Here is a 19132-nt window from a genome sequence, read left to right on the forward strand (position 1 = left end):
TTCCCCACCTTTGCCCATGTCTGGTAGACGTCGTATCATCTTGCGCGTTTGATAGAAACACAGTCGTTAGTGCGTGATTGCAAACGCGGCGGTGATAGTCGAGACACACTAGGCTACAGGTGGATCAGGGGCTTCTGTCTACTTGGGCTTGGATTGGCGGCGATTTCGAGGTTGCAGAACGAGAGATAGACTCGGAACGGCTCGCCAGTGGATGCTGCGGCATGTGTGCGTTCAAGTGCATGGCAACGATTCGATTCATGGTGCAGGATGAATAGAGAGAGTCGCGAGTCGAAGTTGACGGTGGTAGATGTCACGTGTGCAAAGGCTAGCTCAAGGCTACGTATGGCCAGTGTGAGTCCTGAACGGGTTGAACTGTAGAGAAGTTGGCAACCACGGAAATGAATCGTGGATCGCGAATAGGAGCTTGCTGCTTTGCGGCGTGCATATCGCCTAAGCGTAGCGCAGCGCGAGTCTGGGGCCGCTCCTTGATGCTTGTACGGAACCGCTTAGAAGCGTGAGCCTGTCATGGCATCTCGCTTAGATCTTGTTTTTGCTCGGTCTAACTCACGACTTGGTGCTGTTTTGGCAGGCGTCCGCGCAGTCAACTCGGATAACTTAGCCATACCGCACAGTCGACATTCACGAATGATGCATCATGCGCAGCCACCATTCGTGGTTATGGCCTGCACGTTGTACGGCTAGCTTTGCTCGCATATGCTGTTGACCCCACATTGGCGCAGAAGTGAGCCAGCATCCATCCAGAGGGCCATGTGCTAAAGCAAAGTACAGTGGCAACCTTGGACCTGCGCAAAGCTCACGAGGTGCGTGGGCTGAAAAGCATCTTGAGCCACCGAGGCGGGTCGATCGCTTGCAGAAGTGGAATGGACCCTGGGCAACGCTTGGGACGGCCGCGCCTGTTGACGCCATTCGTGATTCGTGATTCAGCTTTTCTCAAGCTATGCGTGGGGAAAGGAAAAGAGACGTGAGAGCGACGACTGTGACTCTCACGTCTGTGACTATGGATATTTTCTTTCATGTCTCTGTTTTCAACATCTTTTTGGCTCTCGCTTGCTTCGCAGCCGTCTGTAGTAGAGAAGCCCACTATTCGTGATTCGTGTTTCGTGATTGTCTTGCCTTTGGCTTGCCTTTCGACCCTATTTGCCTCTCTCCCATGATGCATACGAGCTACGTTACCCAGCTCCACCGCCCCATCAGCAGCCAGCTCATGCAGCACTCGCATGGGTAGCCGCCAGCATTAAAGCGTCCAACACGCATTTAGTTCAGCTACCAAACAGCTCAAACGCATTTCCGTCTTGCCCACTTTCGATTCTTGGGCTTCACTGTTTTTTGTCTGCAGCTCTTCATCAAGCCGTTGACCTGCAAACGTTGCTGGCCTTCACGCTCGCAAATCAAACCTTACCTTGACCTTGATCCATCATTCCTTTTGGCCGGCTCCTCCAACTTGATCTCTCCTACGCTCGCTAGCACCGCTTCACTACGCGAACCAAGCCTCATTTCTATTACAAGAGCAAGCCAAGTCGCAACCATGACAAGCTCAGAGACAGCAAGGGCCATTGTGTTTGTCAGCTTGGTCCTCCTCGGCTGCCTCATCCGCACCTATATCCGAACCGCCAACGGCGAAAAGGAAGATGAAGTCCACTTTTGGTCTTCGCCGTTCAGTCAACTTGAGCAACACGGCCGTGCTGCGTCTAGTGAGAAAGAATCCACTTTCACTCTCCCTGCCGATGGCGCTCATCGCCCACGCAGCACAAACACCTCGAGTGGCGAAGCGAACCAGGCTGTGTCGGTGCTTGACCAACAACCACCATGCTATCCACCTTTGCTCGCCGAGATTGCAGGCAAGCAAGACAGTCGCCTCGTTACGGCTCATCCTGCCTCGATTCAAACCTACAACGGCTCTGAAGTTGACGAAGCATACGAGGACTGGGCGGCGATGCACCATGCACGCGGTGCAGTGTCCGAAGATGCCGAGACCAGCATCGACAATCTGCTGCAACGAAGACAGCTGCACAAAGCTATGCGATTGCCATCCTTGCGTGCCGACTTGGACGCCTTGGACGCCAACGGGCCAGAGACGCCTACCATCTGGACAGCGCACTTTCCAGCAGCGCAACTCCGACCTTACTAGCTAGGCTGCTGTCAATCAACTCATCTTGTTCTGAATCGATTCTCAATCTCAGACTCAGCATCAAGGTTTCCACAGTTCAACTTTGAATGCAGTTGCAACCATTCACGATTGCCAACTCGCGCGGATTTGGGTTTTCATGAACCGAAATTCAGACACACACCGCTAAGTGTCTGCCTTGATGGACGCTTGCTTGCATTTCGTATGCACTCTACGCCGCGTGCCGCTTTCCCAGCTCTGTCTGATCCGCGCGTCATTTTCCTCTGCGGCTGCACTTTCTACTCATGGCGACTCGTCTTGGAGCTCTACTGGAGCTCAAGGCGGGCACGCCACCATACCCTTGCCTTTCCACCGAGCTTGTCTCGCTGGAATCCGTCTGTAGCTCACTCGCATTCACTTTTACATTCGCATTCGCATTCGCAAGCATCTGGTCTCTCGCTCTCTGTATTTAACATGCTCTTGATCTCAGAATACCAAGCGCTCTTTATCTCACTCGTCCCGTTCCGCTGCGCCAGAAGAGGCTCTGCACCGCCATGTTTTACAATCACGACATTTTGTCTCGACGCAAGACGGGTCTGGGCATCGTCTGGCTAGCGGCGACGCTCGGCGATCGAAGTATCGTCCGACGGCTCAGCCGCAAGGAGATTCTGAACGTCGACATTGGCGGAGCGTGCGAGTACGTGCGTCGGCCTACGGAGCCGCTATCGCTTCGGCTTTCGAGTCAGCTCATGTTCGGGCTGGTCAAACTTTACTTTCATCGAACCGATCTGCTATACCACGATGTAACGAGTGCACACAGCGAAGTGAGACGGACAATGCTGTCGACTACGATTGTGCGGACCGAGGAATCCAAGCAGCTCGATATGCGCAAGATGGTAGCGAGCAGAGATGCGATTACGATGCCGCTGGATTTGGCCTTCTTCACGCTGGATTTCGACGCGGTCGCTACGGGCATGTTGTACAGATGGAGTGTTGAACCACCACAGAGAGGCGGCTTGCAGGAGCAGAGCGTGGAGGATGGATTTAGAACGCCGACGCCCGCCTCGTTTGTCGAGCAGGAGGAGAGAATCACGCTACCAGAGACACGCTTTGACGAGCAGGAGTTGGGTCTGCCGAGAGCGTTCGGAGAAGTCGAGGATTTCGGTGCCATGTCGGCAGAAGGTGGGTTTGATGAGGACGAGGCAGAGCGGCTGGATTTGGGCTTGGAAGGTGCCGAGTTCGTTCAAGATCGACCGGATGTCTTGGTGCCAGCCGCACCCGAAGGCATTCAACGTCGATCTGTCGGCGACGATACGATCACGTCACAATGGCAAGAACTCGAACAAAGACTGACGCAAGAAGCGGCGCGCATGGAAGCGGGTGCTCTCATCGAAGGCATTCCCACCGTCACCCCCGCTCGTCGATCGCGAGACCAAGAGGACGCAGCCGAGGTCGAAGCATCTCTGCGACTTGCAGCTCGCCAACGCCGAATCGCACCGTTTCCGTCTGAAGATGGCACCACCATGCTCAGCGACACGCAATTGCGCTTGGCTCGAAGCGACTATGCACAGCGTATGGCTACCGAGCGTGCTGCAGCACAAGACAGAGCGAGACGCAGCGCAGCGCATGTCACAGCACGCCACTTGTTGTTGAGCCCACCGCAAGATATGGCACTCCATCCGGCGTTGGCGGGAATGTGGCAGATGACGGTGGGACAGCACCTTGTCTCACGTCGAGCGTGGTTCGTTCAGATGCGAACCGAGGCTGCACTTGCACCTGTCGACGAGCTACCGCCGACACCTCCTCCGCCGACACCGATCGCGCTGGATTTGGACGAGGTGGCTGACGTAGGCGTGGCACGAGCAGCGGTAGCCATGCCGGACTTACCAGCTGCACTTCGCGGCGCTCGAGAGTCTCTTCCCTGGAACGTTTTTATGGAGCACCGTAGAAGGTCGTCCATGATGCCATCGATTTCCTATGATCAGCCACCCACCGTGGAACGCGCAACAACACCGCTTCGACTGCGCGACGTTTCAGTGGAAACACCCACAGGATTGCGTCGATTGCCACCGCACGAATCACCGCTCTTTCCACCCGCTTCGCCATCCACCGTGGCGGCACTCGACGTGTTCGACCTGCCCCCACTGTCCGTTGCGAGAACACCGTCTGTCGAGCCATTCAGACTTGGCCTCCCCGCCGCCGCCACCACTGCAGCAGTGGGCGAGGCGGAGCGTTCGCCTACTCCACCCTACCAATTCTTGCAACAAGACATGCAGGAGGAGACGCGCAATTTTCTCGAGTACGCACGTTCGATTCGAGAGCAGTTACAAGATCCGGATTTCTTGTTTTTCAGCGACCTCGCTCCCGTAGCCAGCAGCACACCAGCTGTTGCTGCGCAGGCATTCTACCATACACTGGCGCTTGCTGGTCGAGCCAGCTTCAAAGTCAAGCAGGATGAAGCGTACCAGGAGATCCGCATTTTTCTCGTTCATCCATGACGCAGCATCAAAGACAGAGCGCTCACGTCAACATGTGTGCGTATTCTACATTCGTGATTTACGGCCAAGCAAGCTGCTGCTGTAAATCACTGAATGGTATTCGCGATTTACGATTCAAGATTCTGTTACCGTGTTAGGTGTGGGCCAAAAGTCGCAGAGTCTGAGTTAGCGACACTCACGACTCGTGACTTGTTTAGCACCCGTTTTTTTTGATATTTTTTGATGATTTTTCTTGGGCTGTGTTATATGAGACATGACGTGCACCTTTGTGTGTTGCACGTTCCATGCGACGACAGTCGTGAGTAGCATGTAAAGAAAAATGAAAGCGTGTGTGTGCTGCGTAATCCGGTGTCTGCTCTCGCGTCTGCTTTTCCAGCAACCAACCAGCGGGTCCAAATTTGACTCGTGTTAGCTGTCGTGAGCGGGTCAACGCCTATCTATATATATTCAATCAACCACACCTCTTTGTGCTACCCTATCCATACACTGCTTGCTTTGTCACGTAGCTTCGGCCGCAAGTCGAAAGCTTGAGCTTCCACACGGCTGCACAACCTCGATCCGACAGCCAACATATATCGTCACTCGGTGCTCTTGGTAACTTGCAGGCGAGAGTCGCACAGTGCACAGCGCACACGCACACACTCTCTCATCGACTTGACAAAGAGCACTAGCACTGGTACTGCCAACAATGGCTCTCACAACAGTGCCATCAACTTGCTCGCACGCTCACAGCGGAGCACTACGGAACCTCGCACCCGAAGAACACAAACGTCTCTTACGGCGCAAGATCATCTCTCTCGTCGGCTCGATATGCGTTGCGCTCTCGGCTGGTTCCAACTACGCCTTTTCTTCGTTCGCGCCTCAGCTCCAGGAATCGCTGCACCTCACATCGACGCAAATCAACCTGATAGGTATCGCAGGAAATGCAGGCGTCTACCTTTCCTCGCCACTGTGGGGTAGGTTCATCGACAAGCGTGGACCGCAGACCGCGTTGATCGTCGCAGCCGTACTCGTGCCTATCGGATACGCCGGCCTGTCCATGTCGTACACCGGTGACTGGTCCTCGCATTCCACCGGCGTCCTGTTTGGCCTTAATCTGCTCACCGGCATCGGCAACAGCGGTGGCTTTACAGCCGCCATGAACGCTCAGGCCAAGTCGTGGGGTGGTAGCAGAAGGGGCACTGCCACAGCGTTGGTCTTGTCCGGCTTTGGTTTGAGCGCGTTTTTCTACTCGTCGCTCTCGCATTTGCTCTTTCCGGGAAATACAGGCGACTATCTGTTGCTCTTGGCATTCGGTAGCATGACGAGCATGTTGATCGGGTTAGGTCTGATCAAAATCATCCCGCCTATCGAAGTCGGTGATGGCGAGCGAGCGCGAGATGGCGTGAGGAGCGCCGAACGTGCCGGCTCAACACAATACTTGCGACGCAGAACATCTTCCGACATTGGTGCACGCGCCACCATCTGGCAGAGTCCAGAAGCGTTGTCTGCCGACGTAACGGACGATGAAGCTGATGAGCAGGAGCCAACGTATTCCAACGCTCGACTCGGCGTCGCAGGGACGTCTCGCAACGCTGGCGCTGCTTACCAAGACGGAACCTCGGCCATGGCTTCAGAAGCAGCACAGGACATGGACCCTGAATCGCAAGGCCTTCTCACTGGACGAGACGAGTCGAAACGTGGTTCGTCTCGAGCCGAAATCGATCCTTCGCACATCGACATTTCCGGCCGACGTCTGTTCCAACAGGTCGACTTCTTCCTCATCTTTTTTGTCATGACGCTCGTCTCCGGTGCCGGGCTGTTGCTGATCAACAATGTCGGAACGATCACAAAGACACTTTGGGACTTTGATCATCGCAACGATCCGGTGCTGGTCGCGGCTGACAATGCCGATGTTATCCGACGAACGCTTGCGTCGAACTCGACAAGGACGACAGCATCGCAATTGCAATCGCCATTGCAATTCGAAGCGTTCAAACTGAGCGCCAAATCGAGCGTGCAACAGTTGCAGGCCAAGCAAGTGTCGACGATTTCAGTGTGCAACTTTGGCGGGCGCATCTTTATCGGATTGCTGTCCGACCTACTGGTCAACAAGACGGGCAGCGCTTCGAATCGCGTTTGGCTGCTAATCGTGGTGACCACGTTGGCACTGGCGAGTCAGCTGCTCGCTGCGCTTCCCGGTGCGGTTACAACAGTGGATCATCTGTTTGGCGTCTCGGCTCTGACTGGCTTGGCGTACGGCACACTGTTTGGTGTCTGTCCAACGCTCATCTTCGAGTGGTTTGGCATGAAGCACTTTAGTCAGAATTACGGGTTTGTTAGTCTGTCGCCCGTGGTTGCGGGCAACGTGTTCAACTTGCTCTTTGGGCTGATCTACGATAGTCACGTTCCGCAGGACAAGCGCTTGCTAAGCGCGGTAGTGAATGCTTTCAAGCCGAGCGAGCGACCAGGGACGCCAGAGGATCATCCGTCCAGCAGACATCTGTGTATGGACGGAGACGAGTGTTATCGTCAGGTGTTTGTTGTTACCAGTGTAGGCTGCGTTCTCGCTGTCGTGCTGAGTTTCGTGTTGGTCGTTAGGCGCGCAAGCAAGCTTCCGAGCTTCTTGACAAGGTGACAGCGCTTCTTGCGTCGGACATGCAATCTGTTGTAGCCTTTCTTCACACTCGTTGATGCAATCCTACACATTCTCTCGACTCGCTTAGGCTGTGTGAAAGAGTTGAACTGTTGCATGTGCAACATTGGTTGGCTGAGCTCTACTTGGTTGGCAAGACAGCGGCGGCGGTGGCGGACCAGAATTTGACGCCAAACGGCGAGCCGAAAAGCTTGTATCGGTTGAACACTGCAGGAGCGCAACGCTTGCTTGTCAGTGGGCAGAAGGCACACGGCACATACAGCGGTCGACTTACGGAAGTAGCCGAACTTTCGACCGAAGAACTTGCCGACAAAGGGAAACACGATGATTTGCAGGATCAGCTTCAACTGATCGAGCTGGTCTTGCCATTCCTGTTCAAGCGCGCGCTGATACGACGAGCTCGTCGAGCCGTCCGAGTCGGAGACCGCATCAGAGTAGTGTGTACGTTGGGATTGGTGCGACTGAGGCGCAGCGTGGTACGCGTCCCAGTGACACGCTTGGTCGTATGTGTCGTGGGATATGCACGTCTGTTGCGCACTAAGTTGGCGCTGGGCTAGCGTCGAGATCAACGACGTCGGCGCAAGTGCGTTGTTACCCCTCCGCGTCCGGCTATCGTCCAAATACCCGCTATCGTTCATCGTCCCAGTACTCGCACAACCACCCTCGGTATTGCCATCGACAATCGCCAACATCCGACCCAACTTGGTTCTCTTCACAATTGCCAAATACCCCAAGCAACCACAATGAGATGGTGGTCTCAATGCGTGCGCGCGCAAACGTGCGCACACTCGTGACTCTTGTCACTCACGACTGTGAAATTCTGTCCCAACTCGTCATCTCAATCCCAAATCGGGAGATCCTTGTGCCAACTCACAGACTTGCAACACCGTAACCTCGCTTCTCACAACGAAAATTCTCGATTCTCGATCTCGATTCTCCAATCACTCGTAATTGTGTTGTTATACTCCAAGTCGTGAGTTTCTCATTCGTGATTCATCCTCACACGGACGCCGCGCAAACACTCACGACTCATGTGTGTCTCCTCGAAGATCAATGTATTCACGATTCACCGCGTGCAGCCGAAACGCAATTGCTACGTTCAGTCGGATGCAGACAACGCACAAGGCCGTGAGTAGCAGGCACATGAATTGTTGGAATGGATCGTCGATCTAATAACCTCGGTATCCTCCTCCATATCCGCCCGCGCCACCACTGTTTTCGCCGTACGACTGCTGACTGGCGCCACCATATTCAGCCTGTGCGAAACGGTCTGGGTGCATACCGTGGGGTACGGGTGGGCGTGCAGGTGGCGGGCCAGGTTCGCCCGCACCCGCGAAAGGTGGAGCGTACGAAGGTGCACCGCCGCCACTGGCCATGCCCGGTGGCATCATGGGAGGAGCCCCAGGCATTGATGGTGGACGACCAGGAGGTCCGCCAGCTGCAGGTGCTCCGTATCCTCCCGCAGCGCCGTTGCGACCATACGCTCCGCCGTACGGATTCGGTGTTGCAGAAGCTACGTTGATCATCGGTGTAGTGTAACCGCCTGCAACACCCTGGCCAGGCGTCGCGCTACCAGCCATACCGTTCCTGACACCGCCATACGGTGTGCGTCCGCCCAGAGGCGTTGCGCCACCCATACCTGGCGCAGGCGTTCGTCCGCCTCCGTATGGCGTCTTTGCACCACGTGCCATACTCGCTTGTGTGGTGTACTGCGTCTTGAACGCGTTGCAGAGCGCCGCAACATCGGCAAGCTGGTCGGCAGGCCCCAGCTTGAACGCGTTAGGCAGCACCTTGACAGGCCATGTCTGGATCGCCGCGTCACGATTCGCCTTGAACGACAAGTTAAAGTAGCCAGGTCGGTCCTTGTTCAAACCAAATGCGTAGACCGATCTCGACGGATTGGCCAGCGACCAGTTGGTCAAGAAACGGTGCAAGTCTTCCTCGTCGGCGCCCTTGTACTTTTCGTGATTCATCATCATCTCCACCATATGCACCATCGGCTTGACGTGGTTAACGATGAGCTCGTCCAGATCCGAGTACGAGCCCATACCTTCGATACGCAACACGCGTCCAAGCGAGTATTCGCTCTCCTTGTCGAGCTCGGTAACGTCGATGTTCTGGTACACATCGTCGTCCACTTTCCAAGTCACCGCGAGGTGGTCATCGCCCTTGCTGCTAGGTCGCACGACAACCGTGCCTCGAGGCTGGCTACGAAGAAACGTGACAGCTGCCTTGTAGTTAAAGTTGTGGTAGTTCGGATGGTCAATCACACGGTTCTGTCGACGAGCCTGGATTCGCAACTTAGCCTTGGCTGCTGCATGTTCGTTCCACTGATCTGCCTTTCTCCTATCGTAAAACTTAATGTCGATCGGCGTCTTGCCCTGGTGCGTGGCACGATGCTGCAACTCCCAAGGGCTAATGCTCAGCTGCACCGTACACATCTTGTAATCGATCTTGCGTACGAGCGCGTCCAGAGTCTGCTGAGGTCGCACCAGATCACGCAGACGCACCGATCCAGGCGTGTAGTGTTCCACCGCATGTTCGGCTTCGATGGTACCCTCGATGCCAGAGTCGAGGCGACACTTGATGTGCCCCTCCTGCATACGGTTACCTTCTTGTACCCGCGTCACCTCAACCGATACGACAAATCCTTCCGCAAGCGTCTTGGAAGTCTCGCCCGTGAACATGGTCAGCATCTCTTCCAGAGACGGCTCGCTCTGCTTTTCGCGCAAGTCGTCGTATGGCTTGATCAGCTCCGTTCGACAAGAGTGTAGCGTCGCGCGCTTGCGTTCGCCCTTGCGCTCGAACAGCATCGTAGCGTAGTTGTCCAGATCGAGCGTGTTTAGCTTGTCGGCCGGATCGGCGTCCTCCATGAGCTCCTTGCAAGGTAAACTTGGATGTTCGCCTTCGAGATCCTCCTCGTGCTTGTTGAGAGCATCGGCAGCCATCTTGCGTGGGAAATCGTAGTCCTCGGGATGGATGCGTGTGCTGTCGAGCACGTCTGGCACGTCGTCTTCGTCCGCCTCGAGCAGCATATCTTGCTCGATACGCAGGAAGGATGCGCAGTTCTGGAATACCTGGAAGGTCAGGATGTTGCGCGAGATGAGCAAGGTTCGGTTGATGAGCGTACCTTCCAGCTTGGTGCTGATGGCGTTGACAAGTGCATGCGCCTTTCTAGGACCAAGACCGGCCACGAACGGCAGCATCGTCTGCAAGTAGGTGCTAGTCATGGCCTGATTGATCTCGACGCCATTCTCGTTGACAACCGCACCGATGCAACGCTCAAAGTGTAGACGCAGGCGATCCTGCGGCAGCAGACGCTGGTTCGGGTCGAGGATGACGGCGGTCAAATCGCTGCCAAGCGCTGCAAATTCGTTAACAGGTGACTGTGCATATCGTGCGAGCGCAAGACAGTAGCGGCCGAGTTCACTAAGTTCGGGGAACTCCTCAGCAGCACGGCTGCTGTGCTGATAGATACGCGCTACGTCGTCATGGCAGGTGACAACGTCGATCACCGCCTGGTCACGTTCGAGGTCGGAATGCAGGCGGTCCGCGTCGCATATTTCCTGGTGAGCCGTGTCGGCAAGCTCCTGTACATGCCTTTTGAGTTCGGCGGTGCGCACACTCCAGCCACTGACGACAACAATGTCGGGCCTCCGTTGCTTGAGCAGCTTGACAAAGTCAGCGCGGTGATCCACAAACTCGGCCTTGCCTCGCGTACGTTCCAGCTCGAGCTCTCGCTCCTGCATCTGGCGCGCGCTGAGAGGGCGAAGGTCATCGAACGTGGCATGCTCACGGAAGCGGCCACGCTCGTCCAGATAGACGGCCTGAACGACGTCCTTTCGTGGATCGCCACCGCCATGTGAGACGGCCAGCACACGTGGGATGCGGTCTTCTTCTTCGATTTTGGGGTCGCGGTTGCGTGCCATCATGCTCTTGGACATGAACGGCCCCTCTTGAACACGCTTGGTCATGAGAACATCGACGTGTCGCAGCAAAGTCTCTCGCGATTCTTCACGAAGAAACTCCTTGAGCCAGATTCGTCCGTTGGGAACGAGGTGGGTCTTGAGCGCCTCTCGGATCACATCGCGCCTTTGCTCGTTCCACGCGTTGCTGAGCTCACCGACGCCTTCGCTGGCGTAGTTGTTGTAGAGTCGAGCCTCGAAACGAGTCAAAACCACGTCTTTGAGATCAATGTCGAGCTTGATCAGAAGCTCGTCCTCGGCTTGAAGCATCTGCAAGTATTGAGAAGGGTTTTGAGGTACAAGCCGAGCCGGCTTGTTGGCGATGAACTTGAAGTTAGCGTAGGGATGCTGGTCGTCGATAACCGTCATGCCACGTTCGGTGGGCTCAATGTTGATCTCGGCAGCATCCTTGAAGAGTTGACGCATCTCTCGCTTCAGGATGGGATCCTTGCCAATCTCCTGGCTGAGCATCATCTTTGCCTTGGCGAGCGCAATCTCTGGCGAATGTGCTCCCCATGCAGAGCCTGTGAACTGCTCGGCAAACTTGAACGGCGACTCCTCGGGGTCGCGGGGCGAGTATTGGCGAGTATGACTCGTGACGTTTGAGGCGAGCTCGTCGGAGGTGATGCCAAACTTCTTTGCGAGCTCTGCAAGGACGGTCTTCTTGTTGCGCTCGTACTGACCGACGAGACTTGGCTTCTTAAAGGCAGGCGTGGCGCTGACCAGGGGGTCGCTGGTCAGAGTGAGACCTTGCAGATCCGAAGCGGCTTGATCTGTGCCGTTGCTTGTAAGAGCCTGGGCATCGCGCATCTGCTGGCCGTAACGGAGGGTGAGATACTCGGTGATATCGGAGATCTCCTCGAGACTGGCGGCCTGTGCAAGCATGTCCTCGAAGATGGCCCTCTGACGTTGCGAGGATTCGACACGAGCCGCTCGGGATTCATCTGCTGGCATGGCGTCCAAACCACCGTCAAGCTCGTCGTCTTGAATGGGCTCGGTTTTAACGTCGACGTGAATCTTGTTGAAGGTGGCGCGCAGCTGGTCTTTGCGGACGAGCAAGGTTTTGAACTTGAGACCGAGGCCACTGAGCGTGTAGAGCTCTCGGCGGGTGAGGAGGTCAATGCTGCGGTACTGTCGTTCGACTTCGTCAAAGGTGAGGTGTTCGAGCTCATCGAATCGGTGCTGAAAGAGAAACGGAACTTCGAGCAGGTCGTTTAGCATGTAAGAGAGCATGAGCTGAACGGCGTTGATGAATTCCGAGCGTTGACGATGGAAGAGGCCGGCTTCGTCGAGGAATTCGGCGGCAGTCCTTTGTGAGATACGAGTCGAGGCCCATTTGGCTGCTTCGAAGAGCTCTGTGTCGGTGAGCTTTCGTTCGAGCAGCTTGAGACCCTCTTCGCCTGGGCAAGCGAGTTGGAGACGTTCGGGGATATCAATGCGCTTGATGCGCTCATCGTCTTCGGTCAACATGCGTTCTGCGATCTGGGCTGGCTCAAAAATGTCCTTGTACTCCATTTTGTTCTTTTTTTCCTCGTCAAAAGCGTCTTCTTCCTCGTCTTCGAGCGCCCAGAAGTAATCTTCGCCATTACCAAAGATCTCGTGGATTTCGTCCCAGGCTTCATGATCGATGCCGGCCTTGGCAGGGTCAGCTGCAGACCCGGACAGGCGGGCCTTGCGCTTCTCCTCGCGCCTCTGCTGGCGTCTCGCTTCGCGTTCCTCCTCGTCGAGGCCCTGCATCTCTTCGTCATCCTCATCCTCTTCGATGAAATCGTCGAGACCGTCATCTTCATATGCTCCAACGACTTCGCGTTGCTTGCGGGCTACGCCGGCTCGAAGTGCTTGACCGACCGATGGCAGGTCTTCGTCATCATCGTCGTAGTTGACGCCGCGGCGACCTGAGCGAATGTCGTCCTCGTCTTCGTCGTCATCCTCAAAGATCTGGTCAAGCGTCCTTTGCCTAGCAGCGGCTTCGTCATCTGCGGGTGGAGAAGCGGAACCTCGTCGGAAACGCTTGAGACGGCCAGCCTCCTTGCGACGAGGTTGACCGGTGTTTTCGGCGAGCAGCTCGAGATCGTCCTCGTCGACCTCAAAGTCTTGTTCGTTCTGCTTTCTCTTTTTCTTTCTGCGCCTTCTACGATCTCTGCGTGCTTCGCTGTCTTCTTCCTCTTCCTCGTCGTCCTCGGCGATAAAGCCTTCTGCAACGCGTCGAGCTTCTTCCGGATCGTCGTCCTCTTCTTCGTCGCTACTATCCTCACCTCCGGAGCCAACAAGGTTGCCATGTGACTTGATGAGATCGACACCTTCGCCCTCGTCGGACGCCCCTCCCTCTTCATCATCTTGAAAGTAGGGGGCGGGGACCCTCTCCTCGTCGGCCATGGCGCGGGGATATGAGGTGAAGTCAGGATCGAAGTTGGACGATTGGCTGGGGTGAGCTTGAAATTAAGCGGCACCGGCTGCGGTTGAAGCTTTTAGAAGCAGGAGCCTCGTTGCTCGCCGTTGTGCGATGCAGCGATGACACGCTTTTGACTGTAGCAAGTCTTTTTTCTTCTGCGTTCTAGCGCCGGATGACAGACTAAAGAAAAAGCGAAGGCATCAAAAGGGCGTCTCCAGACTGACAGTAGCTAAGCACGTTGTTGAATGGAAGGGGAAAGGCGGGATAGATGACGGGGGGATTCAGAGGTAAGAAGAATGAAGGAAGATGTGAAAGAGAGGAAGATGGAGATGGATATATTCACGTATTCGTGATTCACGATTGGCAGCTGCGCTTGGTCAACACAAAGTCGATCAGATCAGCCAACCGAAGCTCTTCTAACATCTTGAGCAGATTATTGACGATTCGTGATTTACTCACTCACTTGCCCCCGAGTCCGCACTCACGACTCCACGACTCAAGACTGGCTCGACGCGCAGAAAGCAAATCGCAGTCACGAGTCTGGTAGAGAGCTGAGCTCTCCCTGACTTTGCTGGGCGCTCTATTATATTTAATATTATTTATGATTATTGTTAATAGACGGGGCTTACAAATTGCAACACAGTCGTGAGTAGTCGTGCGTATTGTCATTAACAATCGTGAATCGTGAATGGCTTCAAATACAGACTAGAAGAATTCAACAGAGTGAATCCAATCAATTCACGATTGAACCGGCAACAAACGCGCTCAATCGAAAATAAAAGACTTGCAATACAAGCCAATCAGGAAGAAACGAGAGGATTTTTTCAGCTCGCGCCAGGTGCTAGGTGCTAGGTGCTGCTTGCTGCTTGCTGCTTTCTTCTTTCTGGTTTCTGCTTGGCCAAAGGCAAAAGAGGGTCGAGAACAAACTTGTCCGCACAGTGCAGCTTTCTTCGTGGGCGTCGGATGGCTTATCCTTGAAACAAGGGCAAGTACGTTCGGTTCGACATCACCATCTCACCCTCTCACCACTTTCGTCGACATCTGCACGTCAGCAACGCTCTCGATCTCGACTTGGCTCGCGCGGCTGATCCTCTTCGATCTGTACACTCGCTTTGGACGACAGCAACCGGTATCAAGTACGACGAGTATTATACTTGACGTTGGCACACTGACTCGTCGAATTCTTGAGTTGATTCCCTCTCTAGTCCATTCGTATACGCCGTTGCAGCACCTCCTGCGTTGCCCACCATGTCGCTCGCCGGATCATCATCTTCGGCTCTTCACCTCGACTTCCCAGCCTCGACGGGATCGGGTGTGATGCACTCTCGCTCTGTCACTGGCGTCCACGTTCACCCTGTCGCCCTCTTCTCCATTCTCGACCACTACCTCCGTCGCAACGATGGTCAGCACCGCGTCATTGGCACTTTGCTCGGCACACGCACCGAATCCGAAATCGAGATTAAGAACTGCTTCGCCGTGCCTCACTTGGAAGACGCGGAAGAGGGTCAGGTGCAGGTTGACATGGAGTATCACCGCAGCATGTACGAGCTCTGCCAGAAGGTACGACCGGATGAGGTCATCGTCGGTTGGTATGCTACTTCGCCAGAACTAAATACCTACAGCGCTCTCATCCAAGACTTTTACTCGCGAGAGACGGCGCCTCACCAAGCTGTGCACCTTACCATGGACACTACCATTGACGGTTCCAAGCCTTCCGGTCTCGGTATCAAGTCGTACATCTCGTCACCGTTGGGTGCAACCCCCAAGGCTGAGAACTGCGTCTTCCTTCCTCTTCCGACCAATCTGCTTCACTCGACACCAGAACACTCTTCGCTTTCGCTGCTTGCCTCGCAAAACATCTCGTCGCCCTTGACTGACCTCGATGCGCTCGCCGTCAGCCTTAAGCAGGTGCAGTCACAGCTTGACCGTGTTCTCACCTACGTACGTGCCGTTATCTCGGGAGAAAAGGAGGGTGACAAGGCCGTTGGTCGCTTCCTCAACGACACAATCAGCGTCGTACCTGCAGGTTTGGACGACAACAAGCTCGAGACGCTCTTCAACGCCCACCTCCAGGATGTGCTCATGGTTTCCTACCTCGCCAACGTCGTACGAGCCCAGGCCGAGGTTTCGTCGCGTCTCACCCTCCTCACCTAAACAAAACGTCGGCGTTGCCACTGCAAGATGCATCCTCTCCCCCTTCAAAAACAAAAGGTCGACTGATCCATTTAGCATATTATTGTTGATCTTCACTTGTACATGTAGCCAGGCTGCGATATCCAAACTATTTTGTTCGCATCACCACTTTGGGTTAAGAGCGGACCACACTGATAGCAAGAAGCGTCCCTCTTCCAGAGAATGAGCTTAACAGAGAATGAGCTGAGTTCTACTCTGGCGAGATTCGTGATTGTCAAAATCGAGGCTGCACTCGGCCTGAGCACTGAGAACATGCCAACAAGCCGAATCTGCTTGCTAAGTGTGCTGCTTTGCAAGAAGATCAAGTTCAACACAGCTCAGTCGTCAGTGTGGTGTGACTTGAGAGCAAATCGTGAATCACAAATGGAACATTCACATTCGTGATATTCGTGATTGTGATTTCAATCGGGTCTCAGACAAACCGGAAATTCCTGCATCGGTGATTGTTTGTTTGCCCAGCGCTTCCGGGTTTCACACAGCCAAAAATCACGAATACGCGCATTCTGCGGCTTCTGAGTCGTGAGTGGTGAGTGAGGGCGTGGACGTGGACGTGCACCGTGCTCAAGCCGAAGAATCGTGAATCGTGAGTTGATTCGTGATGAATATGACGCCAGGTTCGAATCAAGAATCGTGAATCTTTCGACCATAGAGTAGGCTGTGCGTGCAACTGACGAATCGGTGCAACTCGTCCCCACATTCGTGATTCACGAATCACAATTCAACTGAGCTGGTCCAAAACGTGGTAGCTTGCTTTCACAACAACGTTGGCCCGTCCAAGCTCCTACCTTTTATCTACCACCATCTCCTCGCCTCGGCTCGACTCGACTCCGCTGTCGATTGTCTGCATTCAACGCTCACCAGTAGAAAGATAGCAGGTCCCCTTCGGTCTCCTTGTCTTTTCCTTCCAAAATCCACTGGCCCATCATGTCGTCGACGAGCAGCTTGCCCGCTGTGTGGGATGGTTACCAATTGCGCATCTCGCCTCAGGCTTACGTTTTTGAACCAACTAGCAAGGCCAGAGCCGAGGTGCTTGTGATCGACCGAAACGATAGCACCCTCCGTTTGGCAGAGCATGGATCTGCACCCGGTGGCGATAAGACCATGTCGGTGCAAGCTATTGTAGGCATCATCAAGCTTCATAGCTCCGAGTTTCTTGTCGTGGTCATCAGCAAGAAAAAGGTCGCCGAGATTGCTGGTGCCGACATCTATATGGCTACCGAGTTCCGTACGTTTCCGCTCGACAAGGAGGCGAATCCTTCATTGCTCAAACATCCCGTCGAAAAGACACTCCTCGGCCTACTCAAGGCGCACCTCTACAGCGCTCCATTCTATTTTAGCTACGGCTACGATCTCACCAGCAGCATGCAACGCCAAGCTGGCCTTTCCAATCCTTCGGCTCCGCTCTGGCAGCGTGCCGACGATCGCTTCTTCTGGAACCGATTCCTGATGCAAAAGTTTGTTCACACCACTCAGTCTGGCAGCCATGATCTTTCGCGCTTCATCTTGCCATGCATTTTTGGCTTCCTTGAGGTCAAGGAGGTCAAGATCAACAACCACGCTTTCGTTCTCGGCCTCATTGCTCGTCGCTCGCGCCACCGCGTAGGCACACGCTACTTTTCTCGAGGCATCGACGTGGATGGCAACGTGTCCAACTTCAACGAGACCGAACAGTTTGTCATCACTAACCCCAAGAATGGACCCACGATGACCAAGGCCAATGGCAGCATCCGACAAAGCTACATCCAGACGCGAGGCAGTGTCCCCGTGTTCTGGGCCGAAGTCAACAATCTGCGCTACAAGCCCGATCTGCAGATCATGGAGAAACCCGAGACTGCCGAGGCGACTCGTCGTCATTTCGACGACCAAGTGGCACGATACGGAGACAACTATCTCGTCAACCTCGTTAACCAAAAGGGTTATGAGAAGCCGGTCAAGGAGGCGTACGAGCGTGCCGTGGAAAAGCTGCACAACCCAAAGGTACACTACACGTACTACGACTTCCACCACGAGTGCAAGGGCATGAAGTTCGAACGTGTCATGGACCTCATCGAGAGGTTGCAGACCAAGGGCCTCAAGAGCAACGACTACTTTGCGGTTGAGGATGGCAAGGTAGTGAGTCAGCAGCGCTCTGTGGTGCGTACCAACTGCATGGACTGTCTCGACCGAACCAACGTAGTGCAGGGTACCTTGGCGCGTTGGATCCTCAACGAGCAGCTGCGATCCATTGGCATTCTCTCGGGCGGCGATCAGGTCGAGACCAAGAACGAGTTTATGCATGTCTACCGCAACGTTTGGGCTGACCACGCCGATGTCATCTCGAAGGCGTACAGCGGCACTGGTGCGCTCAAGACCGACTTTACGCGTACGGGCAAGCGTTCCAAGGAGGGGGCATTGCAAGACGGTATCAATTCGGTCACGCGCTACATCAAGAACAACTACTTTGATGGTGCGCGACAGGATGCCTACGACCTCTTCACGGGCGCTTGGGAGCCGTCGAAAGGGTTGCCGACTCCTGACCAACGTGCATTGCTGGTGCGTTCCATGCCTTGGGTGTTCCTGTTTGCGATCAGCATGGTGTTGGCCAGCTTGGTACTCCCGCGTCACACGGCGGCACAGACTATCGGCTCGGTGGGAGGTGCAAACGCGGGAGATGCGCTCCAGCAGTCTGCATTGTCTCACGTCTACTTCTTTACCCTCTGGTTGGTGGTGGCTATTGGCAGTGCACAGTTCATGGTCTCGAGGGGCCTGGATTATGTTGCGTGGCCAACGCTTAACCGACCCGACGAGACAATCTTCTATGATGGACCCGGTTTCAGGTCTGGTACCAAGGGTCGTACTGGTGTCATCAATCCGTTGAAGGCGCGCAAGTCGCACAACGGCGGTGTCAACGTTGTAGCTAGCAATGCTGGAAGGAGAGGCGAGGCTTACTCGGTGTCGTCGTGAGCTGATATTCGAGGTCCGTCTTTGTCGTCTTGATCGTCGCTAGTCGATGCATGTTGGAATTCCGTAGATCCGTGTCCCTGCTTGCAGCCTTTGCAAGACAGTCACTAATTGTTCTTCATTCACGATTGTACCGTGTCCGACGTCGGCCCAAATTTCATGTGCTGCCTCGTGCACTGAAGACCGCGTGTGGTTTCGTCGAAAGAGTCATGGTTCTGCGAATGTTGGCGTGGTATGCAGAACGCATGCTGGGTGACAAGCAAGGAAAACCGCACCGGGTTCGAGGAGACAAGTGTGGAAAACACGGCAAGCGGCAGTCACAGTCACAGAGTCAGAGAGTGGCAGATTCCCGGTTTGGGATTTTGCCAGACACTCACACTTACT

At 54.8% G+C, this 19132-nt stretch overlaps 8 protein-coding genes across 8 annotated transcripts; 5 read left to right on the top strand and 3 right to left on the bottom strand.

Annotated features, from left to right (window-relative positions):
* Nucleotides 1-639: 639 nt before the first annotated feature.
* On the bottom strand, nucleotides 640-927 carry UMAG_10045 (uncharacterized protein; the record flags this gene model as incomplete). Its single annotated transcript, XM_011388332.1, has 1 exon — nucleotides 640-927. The coding sequence occupies one exon, from the start codon at nucleotides 925-927 to the stop codon at nucleotides 640-642; it is 288 nt and encodes a 95-aa protein (XP_011386634.1).
* Nucleotides 928-1546: 619 nt separating this feature from the next.
* Nucleotides 1547-2149, top strand: UMAG_00171 (uncharacterized protein; the record flags this gene model as incomplete). The annotated part of the gene is made up of 1 exon (XM_011387813.1): nucleotides 1547-2149. The coding sequence occupies one exon, from the start codon at nucleotides 1547-1549 to the stop codon at nucleotides 2147-2149; it is 603 nt and encodes a 200-aa protein (XP_011386115.1).
* A 530-nt stretch (nucleotides 2150-2679) lies between these two features.
* On the top strand, nucleotides 2680-4623 carry UMAG_00172 (uncharacterized protein; the record flags this gene model as incomplete). Its single annotated transcript, XM_011387814.1, has 1 exon — nucleotides 2680-4623. One exon carries the CDS (start codon nucleotides 2680-2682, stop codon nucleotides 4621-4623), a length of 1944 nt encoding a protein of 647 aa, XP_011386116.1.
* Nucleotides 4624-5311: 688 nt separating this feature from the next.
* UMAG_10046 (uncharacterized protein) lies at nucleotides 5312-7240 on the top strand (the record flags this gene model as incomplete). Its single annotated transcript, XM_011388333.1, has 1 exon — nucleotides 5312-7240. One exon carries the CDS (start codon nucleotides 5312-5314, stop codon nucleotides 7238-7240), a length of 1929 nt encoding a protein of 642 aa, XP_011386635.1.
* A 139-nt stretch (nucleotides 7241-7379) lies between these two features.
* UMAG_12091 (uncharacterized protein) lies at nucleotides 7380-7896 on the bottom strand (the record flags this gene model as incomplete). The annotated part of the gene is made up of 2 exons (XM_011388528.1): nucleotides 7380-7465; nucleotides 7533-7896. The coding sequence occupies 2 exons, from the start codon at nucleotides 7894-7896 to the stop codon at nucleotides 7380-7382; spliced, it is 450 nt and encodes a 149-aa protein (XP_011386830.1).
* A 531-nt stretch (nucleotides 7897-8427) lies between these two features.
* On the bottom strand, nucleotides 8428-13599 carry UMAG_00174 (chromatin-remodeling histone chaperone SPT6; the record flags this gene model as incomplete). The annotated part of the gene is made up of 1 exon (XM_011387815.1): nucleotides 8428-13599. The coding sequence occupies one exon, from the start codon at nucleotides 13597-13599 to the stop codon at nucleotides 8428-8430; it is 5172 nt and encodes a 1723-aa protein (XP_011386117.1).
* A 1264-nt stretch (nucleotides 13600-14863) lies between these two features.
* UMAG_00175 (uncharacterized protein) lies at nucleotides 14864-15769 on the top strand (the record flags this gene model as incomplete). The annotated part of the gene is made up of 1 exon (XM_011387816.1): nucleotides 14864-15769. The coding sequence occupies one exon, from the start codon at nucleotides 14864-14866 to the stop codon at nucleotides 15767-15769; it is 906 nt and encodes a 301-aa protein (XP_011386118.1).
* Nucleotides 15770-16732: 963 nt separating this feature from the next.
* UMAG_00176 (putative phosphatidylinositol-3-phosphatase) lies at nucleotides 16733-18751 on the top strand (the record flags this gene model as incomplete). Its single annotated transcript, XM_011387817.1, has 1 exon — nucleotides 16733-18751. The coding sequence occupies one exon, from the start codon at nucleotides 16733-16735 to the stop codon at nucleotides 18749-18751; it is 2019 nt and encodes a 672-aa protein (XP_011386119.1).
* Nucleotides 18752-19132: the final 381 nt, after the last annotated feature.

The sequence above is a fragment of the Mycosarcoma maydis genome, chromosome 1, assembly GCF_000328475.2.
Source record: "Mycosarcoma maydis chromosome 1, whole genome shotgun sequence".
NCBI classification, from domain to species: Eukaryota; Fungi; Basidiomycota; class Ustilaginomycetes; order Ustilaginales; genus Mycosarcoma; species Mycosarcoma maydis.